Below are 13,673 nucleotides of genomic sequence, written 5' to 3' on the forward strand. Positions count from 1 at the left end.
AAGTTGTGCCTGGTGCTCCCCAAATGTAGGTCAGGAAACTCTGCTTGCTTAAAGTTATGTTGATTCAGTGACCCATTGTTTCCAGACCAGCTTGTCCGTGTTGGGAAGAGATGTCAGTCTCCTATTCCTCATGGAATCATCACCTCCTACCTGGAAATTGCCATGCACTACTTCTATCTTAGAGAGGAACCAAGATGCAAGGGCCCAATCTCTTTTTCTGATATTGACCTATATGAATTGCGTTTATTTCATTTCAATAGTTATCAATAAAATCTGGACAATCAGCTAGTTGATGTGTTGCTACCTTGACATATTTATAATAAACTTCTCTTAATTCTGTCCTGAATTTTGCCTCATTAATCAGGGTAAAAGCCCAAAGAATTTTCCTTTCAATATGCTGACTGATTCTCCTTCATAAGGAAAAAAGAAGCAAAATATAAGTTGGATGGCAATATCAATTTCTTTGACATTGTTCTGGCTCCAAAAGTGGTTTAAAAATGCTTTTTAAAAAAGTGTTCCCTTTGGTAGTCATCATCACCTTGGCTTATTCTGAATTTTGGCATTCCTGACTGTATCCTTACAGAAAAGATCATATTTTATATTCATCCTTACCTGCTTCCTGTTCCTGGTTTTCTATACATGCATTCTTAATGAATTAAATTAGTAGTTATGTTCTTTTTTGTAGCAGTTCTCTTTTTTCTCTTTCCTCATCAGAATTATTTGGGGCTGACTTTTCCTATAGAACCTCAGGCAATGAGATCCTATTTATGTTTTCTCTGAACTCTGAAATCTATAATCACAAACATTAAAGGCTGTCTTAATATGTTAGACTGTTCTCTTTTGTGTTGGTTGTGAATTCCAAGGAGGGAGGAGGGTCCCTTCCCAGGGTTCTGAACATATCTACTTCAGCAACTAATTCCACTTATCAAGCAGATCTTAGGTCCAGAATAGCAGGTCCCTTGTTGTTCCTACATTTTGAAGGGTGAAATCTTCACTCTTTATCAAGGCAAGTAAAAACATTTGATAGTTGGTTTGCTTTTGGCAGAGAGAGCAAGAAAACTCCAAAAGATATCTGGAGAGTTAAAGGTCCTCATGACTCTGGGACAGATTTGTGATGTTTTCTTAACTCCTTCTATTGCTTCTGTATGTCCTCAGGGCCTATGATCCTCTCAAGCACTAAAATTGCTTTTCTTTCTCCCTTCATTGATCCTCACCTAATTATTCTTACTCTGGTACCTGTTCACAAGGCAATATTTCTAATACACAGTGCTATTTTACTGATTCTTTTACTTCTCTTGTTAATTTTTAATTGAACATATTCTTTATAAGATATATTCTATTAATGAGTCCATCTCACCAAATCTCAATGACATTTATGAGGTAGAATTTGATAGATATCAAATTGTGAATAACCAACCAATCCACAAACAAAGAGGCAAAGGACAAAAAAAAAATGGAACAGTCCCTACCCTCAAGAAACTTACTCTGAATGGAGGGAGACAAGTATATACAGATAAATGAAATCTGACATAGTTTTGGGAGAAGGTGGTGTTTAAGGCAACTCTTAAAGTGAAGAATGGATTCTTTTCTGGTGGAAAACAAAAAACCAATATAGTCCTAGTCCTCACGGATTGTGAAAGAGGTGGTTACATGGGGAAGTAGGAGCTTGGAAGGGATACTCTGGATTGGAGTATCTGGAGGAAAGTGAGTAGAGATCTAAGAGAATAGACTGACATGCCTTTTCCAAGTGTAAAGCAAAGAATTCTTTACTTCAGGAGTTGGCTCAAATAAGAGAATACAGTCTAGGCATTGGGACAGCTAGTACATAAACTTAGAAATGAGATGTTTTATGTGAGGAACAAGAAGTTCAATTTGGTTGATTATAGAGATCCAGAAGGAAAATAATGTATAATGAGGCTGGAAGGGTAGATTAGAGACAGGTTGTACAAGGATTTAAAAGCAATCATAGGACCAATAGGTTAGTATTGAAAAGGGGTGTGACACTATCTACAATAAATTGGAGTGGGGAGATGCCTGAGGAAGGGAGATCAATTAGAAAGCTATTGCAATAGTCTAGGCAAGAGGTAAAGTAGGATTCATTCCACTAGTAAAAAGGGGTTGGATGCAAGAAATATGGTAGAATAAATACAAAAATAAATGAATGGCAAAACATTGAATGCTTACTATGTGCTAAAAACTGGAATCACAAAAATAAAAGCCAAAATTCTTTGACCTAAAGGCTTGTTAAAGAACGAGTTACACTTATAAGGGAATGTAGCCAGGGAGGGGTATTTTGGAATGGAAAAATACCTGGAGTGAGAATCTAAGATGGTAGATTGACATTCCTTTTCTAGTAACAGAGGAGTGGAAGTTCTAGAACTGAAAACTGTTTGGGAGAGTTGGGAAGAAGATGGATAGTAAAGTGAAGAGGGTTGAAGTAAATGGGCTTCCAAAGGTAAAGCATTCAGATTTGGAGGAGTTTTACAGGTAAAAGGTTTCAGTTCTTTGGACACAGAGGAGATAGAAAGGAGAAAAGACTGAACCACCAGATTTGGCAACTGTCCTATGAAGGAAAAATAAAGTCTCCTCCACAACTTTAGTTAATGGGAATATCTCTTTTTAAGTTTTTTTTTTTTTTTTGCAAGGTAAATGGGGTTAAATGGCTTGCCCAAGGCCACACAACTAGGTAATTATTAAGTGTCTGAGACCGGATTTGAACCCAGGTACTCCTGACTCCAGGGCCGGTGCTTTATCCACTGCGCCACCTAGCCGCCCCAGAATATCTCTTGAATTCATCTTTGACCAGCTGGGAAAAAGAATCCTCAAAGGAAGTGGTCAAAGAGGTTTTGAGAAATTTTAGGAAAATTATTCTCTAAAGATGTGACAAAATATTAAGTAACTATTGTTCTGTTTGATAAAGCAAAATGTTAACTGAACTTTATCCTGAGTACTGAAATTGTTCTCACTGGGGAATTTGTTCTAATATTCTGAATACTATAGTTTTGAAATGACTTAAATTTTTGAAATGTTAAAACATTTTTAGAGCCATGGAATGACTCTGCCTGCCTATGGTTCCCTTTCTAAGCAGAAGTACTTAAGTTTGGCTAATCAAAATGAACAAAAATTGTTTCTGGTAGACTTGTGCCTAAAATAAAGAATGCAGAATTTTCTTCCACAAGAAATTTTCTTCCCTTGAAACTGTTTCTAACTATTTTGAAGGAGCAAAAAGCAGGTGTATTTACTAACTCAGACCTAATCCAGTGTCAGTAATCTAGAAATAAGAGTTTTTAAAGATGATGATGGAGTGATAACTTTTGGAACTTGAATTTCCCAGAGGACATATGCTTATTAAAAAAGATCACATACTTCTTGGGTCTACCATCCAATAAAAGAGGCTTCTCTTTGGCAATCAGCCATAGCATGAGCCAGGTGGATCAGTTTTCCTTCTCAGGGTTTCTAATTATTCAAGGAAGCCTCTGAATGACCTTAATTAGAAATTATAGCATAATGGACTGGGGATGAGTTCAATGCTACAGCTAGAATGACTTTATATGTTCAATAAGGGGAACCCATGGGTACAGCTTTTCATTTGACCATCTGTCCTTCCATTTTTTTGGTATATCTGTAGGATGTCTTCCTTCACAACAGTCTCCTATTCCCACTGGTAATACTGCTTTGTCTCCACTGTTCTCCAACAGAATTGTCTTTGGACAATTCAGGTCATCTCTGTGACCCTCAGTGTCTCATTTTGTAAAATAGACATCATCATAATTGCTCTATCTTTCTTATGGGACAATGAGGGAAATGTTTCGTATGTCATAAATTTCCATTAGAGAGGTGACTTGACATTGTTATGCTATAAAACAATTCATTCTCTCTCCCTTCCGGGAAAAAACTGATGACCAGCTATTTCTGCATTTATTTTTTATTAACATTTTATTGTTTGTCATTGCTCTTACTTTCACATTACAATTCCATTTTTTTAAAGTCTTTTTTATTTTTAATTTTTGTAAAATAAATAGATAAATGAACCTTTAGGTAGGATGCTCTCTAGAGCCTTGGTTAACTTCATGATTGAATTTTCGCATCAAACCTCTGAAAATACAGCCCACGTGCACACGCATACACATATGCACACACACGCACACACACACACATACACAAACACACAGACGCACAATGAAAGCTAACCGTAAAAGTTATTTAGTCTCTCCTGGCTATGCCAACTTGGAAAGAATTGGGGACTGCAGGCAGAAAAACTTTTTTTTTCTCTTTCCCAAACCATCTACATTTTGCCAGGTAAAGGTTTTGTCTCAGAACAAAGAGAAATGTAATTAGGTTAAAAATCTCTGGAGTTTCAACTTTGTTAGTCAGTTATTTGCAGATTAGTAGCTATATTAATACCTAATGATGGATACCTCACAGAACTTTCTCTGAACCTTCCTGTTCAGTAGAGGCTGGCTGGTTCAACCCTAAATTTGGACACAATGAAGACAAGCAGAGTAGCCTGATGGACAGACACATCATTTGCACAGGCTACCAACATTGTTGTCTACCAGCTACTGCTAACTCAATCACCTATTTTAAATTAAAGTTCCACAGTGGTTTGCTTTTTGTCATTCTCCAGCCATGGAAGTGAGTGGGCAACTGTATAGCCCTCTTGATACCAAAATGATTTTATCCAAGCTAACCTCATCATTCCTGGAGAAGGCCAAGGTGGGGAGGAACCTCCCTCACCATGAATTTCAGTATCGACATCTTACAATAGCTTTTCTTTTAGTAGGTACATTTTTACAGGGTGGCTAGAAGGAGAAATTCATTTGCCCTGTACCTCCTCAGGAGAGCCCTCATAGTCAACTCACCAAGGGGTTGCTCAAGACCAAGAATTTCCCTGGCATTTTATCCAGGACAATTGGGTCATAGCTCCATCAGACAGAATCCTGTGGGTAAAGTTGAATTGCCTTCCATAATAAAGCGAACAAAAATATTTCATTACTTTTTTACCACTATCATTGGCCTCATTATTTGCAGAATTAATTAGGCCACTACACTAGCCTATGAATAATTGTGATATCCAAAGAAAATTGGAAAAAAATGTTTTTCAAAATATCATCATTGTGGTTAAGTTTGGTAAATGCCATTTTTGTTCTTAAACACTGCTTAAGATTACATTCTTCTGGCACCTAACAGGGAAAATAATTATCACTATCCCTTCTGTATTTTTTTCTCTTAGGCTGCACATGACATATACACACACAAACATACACACACACACACATACACCCCTACACACCCATATCCTAAAGCAATCACCAGGGAAGTCTCTTTTGCATTACATTCTGCAAGATGCATATCTCAGTTATACCAGGATATAGGAGAAAAGGACCAGGAACAAGGGAATGAGTTGTCCTGGGAAAAAATACCCATCACTGACCCATGGTGATTCAAGAGTCCAGTTGCTCTTCTATTCTTATACATATAAACACACATGTGGGCACACAAGCTGATAGGCATGCTCCTGGGCTTAGAATTACCGAGCCTGCCAGTAATCTGAATATTAGCACTTCTGCAAGAAATGAAACCCAGTGGTTTAAGGCAACAGCTATAACAACCAAAGGGTTCTACCATCTGTCCAGAGCCAGCAAAGCACCTTGTGCTGATGGGATTTGTTTGGGTGAGGAAGGAGAACAACTTAAAAAACAAACAGACTTGATAAATAACAATCAGAGTAGGACTGACAGAAAGAAGGAGAAAGTAAACAATCATATCCCTCTTCACGCCTATCATCATGCACTCCTACCAACAAAGGAAAGTTGTTCAGTCACTCCTCATCCTCATCTCCTTCCATTAAAGTTGCCTTACTTGGGGTTTCCATTCATATACACAATTCAGTAGGATGTTTCTACTTGATCCTTTTCTTGGTCTTTCCTACTTCCTACCATCAAACATTCTTAATAAACAGAGTGCACTCCCGACTCTGTGTAGGAAGGGAAAGAAATAGGGAGAAGCTGCATGGATGGCTCATGCTCCCCTGGCTTCATCACAACTGCCCAGAGTCTAGAGTTAAGTCCACAGATGGCCAGATCAGGCATTACCATCTGCAGATACTGTCTGCAGAGATAGGAAGTATGCTTGCTTTTCCCCACACACAAGCCCCTGGCCAGTCTGTACTTCCCTCTGTAAGCTATTTGCCAGTTAAGATTCTAGCAAGATAAAATACACAAAACTAATGGGATCTCCCCCCACCCCCAAAAAAACCAAACAGAACAAAAAACCTCAACCAAAATGGTAACAAAAACAGGTGTGGTTTGTTCAAGTCCTTTGAGCCCAGAAGTTGTGTTCTTAGCAGAGAAGCAATCATTGAAAACAAAAAGAACAAAAATCCCCTTCCTTTCCTCTACTTTCTAGACATTATAGCAAAAACAAAAGAAAGCAGGCAACTGTCTCTCCTCAAATCATCAGTAGCTAAGTCAGAAGAAAAAAATGTTCAAGTTACAGGTTGCAGTAGCAGCCAACACTAAACATTCAAGTCGATCATTTCACTATGTACATGACAGGAGAGATACAGCCCTGCCTGGGAGGGACAACCCAGTCTCTGGGGAGGCTGCAGGCTCCTGTTATCTGATACGCTTCTCCACGGAGTACACCGAGATGTAGTAGTCATTGCTTCCAACTGCCAAATGAGGCTGCAAAAGAGAAAGCAAATGAGAGAGGAATAAACAGCTTGCTCAGCCTACTTTCCCACAGGGGCCCAAGCACAAAAACTCAAGAGGACAAAAAAGCATTATGGGCAGCGATATGCAAATCACTTATGAAGTCATCTGGCTATCTTGATCCTAAACGGATTTAAGAAGGTGCAAATTGCAATGATGTGCACAGTCTGTCTTTCACCTAAGGGTTTTCATTAATCCTACTGTACACATTGCTATTCCAGGCAGGCCCAGAAATGATGGCTGTGATTAGCTGCCAGCTTGTAGCTGGAACAATGCATTACCTGTCTTCTATTAAGAGAAATTTGCATATTACCCATAGTGCCTTGCATTTTTCTTTCTAGGCTAATCCTATAAGGACAAATTCTATATATTTCATCCAATACATTTCAGGAAAAATCTTGGGGCCAGAATCCTCTAGAGTAGGGGTTCTTAACCTGGTTCTGTAACATTTTAAACAATATTATAATAGCAATATTTTACTACAATTATTTTTCTCTGGAATATTTATGTATTTTATTTTTGCATTTAAGAACATTATTCTGAAAAGGGATCCATAAACTTCACCATAGGCAGAGCCCATGACACAAAAATGGTTAAAAATTCCTGAATTTGAGTTTCAGTCTGGAAGAAGGCAACTTAATGGAAAAAAAAAACAGAACACTTAACTAAATGAATGGATTATTAATGGCCAGACTGAACAGCTTAACTTAACTGATCTTGTTGGGTTGCATTTGTAAGGAGAAAAAAATGTGCAGGAAGATAGTCAGATATCATTATTTGCTGAAGGCTATTGGTTTTATTTCACAGGAGGGCCAAGTGAAGCTGATTTTTCTGCTTTTGAACCTACGTCAATATATCAATAATAGTATCTATCCTGAAGAGCTCCACAGGCTATCTTTTATTCAGTAATACTGTCAGCTTCCTTGGGATTTTCTGGAAGTAAATGGGGACAGAAGAATATAGGTATAGATCATTTATTCCTGGGATCTACTGGCCCCAGAACTCAGGTGAGTGAAGCTGGAATTATCCCAGGAGCAGAGGTGAATGGATGCTGCTGATTGGTACAGGGAGACAGGTTATTAGCTCCATTCAGGGGGCAAGTATAAATCCAGTTTAACAAAGCAAAACATTCATTCAACCACAGAAATCGTGATGCATGGATACAGACCCAGTGCGGATGGAAAGCCAAGCAGCTGATGGCTCCAACTCTTTGCCCCATAAACCCATCATAGTATTTGATGTTGTTGATTAGTTCTCCATTCCCATTGTAGATAGCAGTGAACTGATTCATTGAGCCACTGTTGGGCAGGAAAGAGAAAACATGTGTGAGTCAAGATTTTACTTTTTGCACATATGTGTGTGAAATAAAGGCAAGAGGGAGCTAAAACAAGTCACTCCTAAAATGGGATTTGCCCCAAATATTGAGCAGAAGGGGTCAACAGAAATGAAGACAAATAGATACTCTCTTCAATTCACTTAGAGGCAGCTGGAAAAGATCTACTGTTGGGGGTGGATTAAAACTGTTTTCCCCTAGAGTGACACTATTCATTAGAAGGTCAGGAAATAGAGTTTTCTCTATAATATGGATGCTGGGGCTCAGCAACCCTTCTTGAGAGATAGATCTTTGTGTCTCTCTTTGACATCTTGGGAACTTTTGAATAAGATCTCTTTGAGTAAGGGGTCTCAGATCCACTTTCAGTGGATGGGGAACAAAACCAGAGAGAAGGGAAATTGGGGCCCGGCATGAATTGAAGGTTCAGAAACTACTATTCCTTTTCTCTCCTATCCTAAGCAAGGGTAGAGGTATGTGGTTGCTGTCTTTGTTGTTAATCAGATCATTTTTTTCTTCTCACTTTTAAATTCCTCAGCTCTAAGGATGCTGGAATTCCTAGAGCTTTCTTAGGGCAACAAGGAAATAGAAACTTTGTATTCTTGGTTCATGATATTATAAACATTTCCTCCTAAGTGCATCTGCTGTTTACACTGAGGCAATGAAGGTGGAGACCATGAAACTTAGAGGTCTAGGATGATAAAGAATTCCTCTTTCTCTTCCTCTTGGGAATTTAACAGTAAGAAAGTATGTGGTAGGGGTATGTGTGTGTGGGGGCAGGAATTGGGAGAATAATGACATTTTCTCTCTCTTGCACTAAAGGAGGATTGTTGAGGAAGGAAGAGAGAAGACTGGCACCTACCATGCAAACAAATTTGCTTGTGGGTGAATGTCGAGGGCTGTTAATCCTTTCACTATTTGGAGGGTATTCACAGACTCAGGCATTCGGGGGTCGAAGAAACGTACATCTCCATTGACACTGCCAAGAGGGAACATTTTCAAGCATTATGACTTGGGCCAATCTGATGGAAGGAATTCTCTTGACAAAGGAGTAGACTGTGGGTACCTCTCCAGGGAAGACACTTCATCAAGGACTAAGGGCCAGGACTATTGGGATTCAGGTACAATCTCAAACCTAGAATGAGACCCTTTATTCTGGTACATGAAAAAAGACTCTAATTGTCTATTTATATAAATATAGCTCAAGTTCAAAATATCCTGGACTCTGAATGACAGTCAGATAACAACATGGAAAATTTGGCATTCTTTTAAACTTCACTTATTTGGGAAACCAGGGTTGGGTAATTTTCTTTTTTTCTTAAGAGAAAGAAGTGTTTGGTAAATTGGCATTGGCAACTATCATTGCCCATTCTAGAAATATCAATCTCTTTTGGTTCTGAAAATATCAAATAAAGTGCTGGGCAGAAGCAGCGCATGGATTATTTCTTTGATATTTTATCAGGAAGATTAGATTCTGTGGGATTGGGAGCAATGCCCCAATAATAGCATACATCTGACAGCTATGGTGTTAAGCTCCCTTTTCAATATGGCAGAGTTTTAACACCCACCTGCCTTCCACAAATAAGGAAAGAACTCAGTGAAGAAGGCATGGTAGCTTTGTGACAGTAAATTACATTCTGCTGTCCCTTTAATGGGCAAATAAATATTCACTACTCTCAGCACAGTATTTACCAAGCAACAGCCATGGATTTATGAGCAGAAAATTGTTAGATGGTGAAGTAATCCTGCTCAGCAATATGCTCAACAGACACATACTGTTTCATCTTCTTCCTTATAGTCTGTCTGCCTAATTTATGGAAGGGAAAAACAGGGGACACATGCTCCCTTGGGGAATTTCCCTACTTTGTTCCCTTTACTGTTTGCAATGAAGCTTAGCTAAGGAAAATGCCCCAAGGATTCAACAAACAAGACCAGCCAGACTGACAGACACAGACAGATCTCCTTACCAACCTTCTGCCTTAATCAGTGACCCTTTGGCCAGTCCTAGGCAGAAGTTAATGACTTCCCTGAAATGCCAAAATGCATTTCCTGGATGCTTAAATACCAGACACACATTTTTAATGGAGATGAAAAACATCTTTTTACAGCACAGTGTTTTATAAATCTTGCCCCCTCATACCTGACACTCATGATGTGGCCCTCAGGATGCTTCTGAAGGTGTGCTTTCACCACCCAGGCAGTGTGCTCACGATAGGTCATAACTCGGCTAGAGAAAAAGAAGGGGGGAGCTCTTGACATTCAATTACCAACTGGAAACCCTGGTGCAACTTAGAAGGCTCTGTCTAGATTCATGGTTCTTGGGTTTGATGGCTACAAAGAGAGGTATCATGGAAAAAGCACCTGAACACTTTTCACCCCAAGATTGGGAGTTGGCTGGTAAAATGTTATAGGAGAAGAACAGGCTACACTTTCCTTTGCTCCCAAAGGTGCAGATCCCTGTACTTTAACTCTTTTTTGAGGATAATGGAGTGATCAATCAGAAAGAAAAAAAAAAGCATTTATTAAGCACCTACTGTGTATCAGTCTCTGGCCAAGTACTTTGTAGATATCTCATTGGATCCTTGCCACAAGCTGGGTGCTGTTATTCCCACCTTTTAACTTTGAAGAAACTGAGGCAAGCAGAGGCTAAGTGTGTGTGTGTGTGTGTGTGTGTGTGTGTAATTAGGCCTTGGTGGATGTTGGGTTAATCTATAAATTTTGGAAATTTTTAGGACAGTAAAAAAGGACTAGTAATATCTTAATATCCTTATGGGATATTATGGGAAGCTGGGGGGTGAGGGGTCTGACAATGGGGTCAATGTCTCAACTATAATTTCAAGTTCTTTCCTCTTATAAAAAAATGTAGGTCAGGGAGGATGGGTTAAAAGCCCATAGCTATTTTCTCCTCCAGTGTTTTCTCCAAATTTTCTATTCTATAAGGTTTTTGGTGAAGGGCCTTATAAGCATCTTTCTCCTAAAAACCTTCAAATGCTTTGTGTGTGTGTACACACCCCTTCCCCCCATACCTCATATCGCTCTAACTCATTTATTCTGACAAACAGGCCTGTAGACCCAAGAAGAACAGGAATGAGGTTCAGTGTTTTATATTTCTTGAAATTGAAATGTATAAATGACATGTCTAAGGTTATTAATGACAAGTCTAAGGCCAGGACTAGAACCTAGGTCTTCTGACTTGGAACACTGATCATTAGTTCTATTTGCTTCTAGTGAGGAGATGAAAATGTTTTAGCCTTATCCACCTTTTCCAGTCAGCAGCAAAGGTAATCAATGTGTGGGCTTTCCTGTTAATGGCACAAAAGGCAGGCAGTATTTTTCTTGAGTTGAGAATCTTACAAAATGGAGAGGAATCTAAGGTGATCTAATGAGACACCTGTTTCTTTTTAAACTTCTTAATTTTATTTTAGCCTGATTCAAAACTAAATGGCTCCCAATGGAAAAGTATAAAAGTACAAATTTCTCAATTGACTACTGCATCAATGCTTGATTGTTTTTCAAGGTCATTCTAATCCAGCTTTATGATGGATGATCATTAGCCCATGACCATAGTTAGTAAAGCAATTTTGGCCCTGTTCTCAATAAATATGGTTTTTACCTCACTGACAGTGTGATCCTGAGAAAGTCATTTAATTCCTCAGGGTCTGAGTTTCCTAAATTATAAAATGAAAGAACTGGTCTACGTGGCCTCTATGGTACCTACCAATTGACTTCTATGATTTTCTGATTACATAGCCGTTCCTTCATTTAACTATTTATTGAGCACATATATGTGGTAAGCACTGCAAGGGATAAGACAAATGTAAGATAGTTTTTCATCTTAAGGAACTTTTACCCTTAGGAGACAGTTAAGGAGACAAGACCTAACTAGGAAAAAATGTGTGAATATTAGTTTGATTCAATACATGATGAAGGATTTGAATGGTACAGTGCTATAGAACAAGAGAGGAAGGAGAAACCATCAAATTTTTGGATGAAGTAGGACTTAAGATGAGCCTTGGATGGTTATGGTAAGGCAGAGATAAAGGTCAAGCATGGACAAAAGCTCAAAAGTAGCAAAGAACATGGCACTTTTGAAAGAGGAGTTTGGGGAGGATTTGGAAGATCAGACTGAGGTGTTTACTTGTGAGCAAAGGAAAGAAATCATTGAAATTTTGGGGCAGGAAAATAATACATGCTCAAAATATGAAGTAGAACATACTTTTTCTCCTTCTGCCTGAGAACAATCATGATCATTTATTCTGCAATACAACAGGAGCTTCACTATACTCCATTCAGTCTGCTTGGGATAATAGCCAACTGAGAAGCCAATTCAATAAACATTTTTTAAACTTTTAAACTGGGGGGGGGGGGATTGGGGGAGAAGAGAAAGAGAGACAGAGAGAACGAGAATGATGGAGCTCACTGGGATGGGAAGAATCAGAAAGGCTTTGCCTAAGAGATGGCATCTAAGCTTAGCCTTGTAGAAACTATCCAAAGAAGCAGGGCTTGAGTAGGATTTAGACTCCAGATATGAGTAATAAATGTTTGTGTGAAGGTGGCAAAGAGGCCAGATATGTACTGGGTTCTAGAAATAGCTAGCAAGCCAGTTTGGCTAGGACATAAAGTTTGTAAAGGTGAATATTTTATTAATGTGGAAAGGTAGGTAAAGTCAAATTGTGAAAGGCCCTACCTGCCAGGCTGAGGCATTTGTAAATTTATTCTAGAGGCAAGATGGGGTCCTTGAAAAGTTATATTTTTTGTTGTTTGTTTTTTTGTTTGTTTTTTTTAGGTTTTTGCAAGGCAAATTGGGTTAAGTGGCTTGCCCAAGGCCATACAGCTAGGTAATTATATTAGGTGTCTGAGGCCAGATTTGAAATCAGGTACTCCTGACTCCAGGGTCGGTGCTCTATCCACTGTGCCACCTCATTCTTTGACGTTATTTACTTTCTAATTAATTTTTGGTTTCTCTTTCCATGGCCCTTTATTACATGTAATTTGTATTACATCACTATCTGAAAAGTATGTATTTATTATTTCTGCCCTTCTGCATTTGAATGTAAGGTTTTTAATGTCCTAGTACATGGTCAATTTTGGTATAGGTACCATGTACTACAGAGAAAAAGTATATTCTTTTCTATCCCCATTCAGTTTTCTCCAGAGGTCTATTATATATGTTTTCTAAGATTTTATTCACTTTCCTAACTTCCTTTTTGTTTATTTTGTGGTAAGATTTATTTCTGAGAGAAGGAAGTTGAGATCCCCCATTATTATAGTTTTGCTGTCTATGTCTCCTTGTAATTCATTCAGTTTCTCCTCTAAGAATTTGAATGCTACACCACCAGGTGTATATATGTTTAATAATGATACAACTTCTTAGTCTATGGTGCCTTTTAAGAAGATGTAGTTCTGGTTTTTAATCCATTCTGCTATCTGCTTCCATTTTATGGGAGAGTTCATTCCATTCACATTTACAGTTAAGATTACTAATTAATTATTTCCCTCCATATATTCTTTCCCCATTTGTACTTTTTTCTTTCCTTTACTCTTATTCCTCCTTACTTTTTCAATCAGTCAACAAGCATATACTAATTGTCCTCTAGGTTTCCAGCTTTTTTGCTACAGGCTGGAAATGC

At 38.5% G+C, this 13,673-nt stretch overlaps 1 protein-coding gene across 8 annotated transcripts in view; it reads right to left on the minus strand.

The window, feature by feature from the left end:
* Positions 1–2,962: 2,962 nt before the first annotated feature.
* RPTOR (regulatory associated protein of MTOR complex 1) overlaps positions 2,963–13,673 on the minus strand; it is a 552,432-nt gene continuing 541,721 nt past the window's right edge. For 2 of the 8 annotated variants that reach the window (XM_074224961.1, XM_074224958.1), the window contains exons 33-36: positions 10,184–10,270; positions 8,906–9,022; positions 7,882–8,011; positions 3,044–6,686 (exon numbers count right to left, since the gene is read on the minus strand). In XM_074224961.1, coding sequence (XP_074081062.1) covers positions 6,618–6,686; positions 7,882–8,011; positions 8,906–9,022; positions 10,184–10,270 — 403 coding nt within the window. In that variant the 3' untranslated portion in view covers positions 3,044–6,617. Of the gene's footprint in view, positions 6,687–7,881; positions 8,012–8,905; positions 9,023–10,183; positions 10,271–13,673 lie in introns of all 8 variants that reach the window. The other 6 variants (XM_074224960.1, XM_074224956.1, XM_074224957.1 and 3 more) reach the window with 6 other exon arrangements.

Source organism: Macrotis lagotis, chromosome 2 (genome assembly GCF_037893015.1).
Source record: "Macrotis lagotis isolate mMagLag1 chromosome 2, bilby.v1.9.chrom.fasta, whole genome shotgun sequence".
NCBI lineage: Eukaryota > Metazoa > Chordata > Mammalia > Peramelemorphia > Peramelidae > Macrotis > Macrotis lagotis.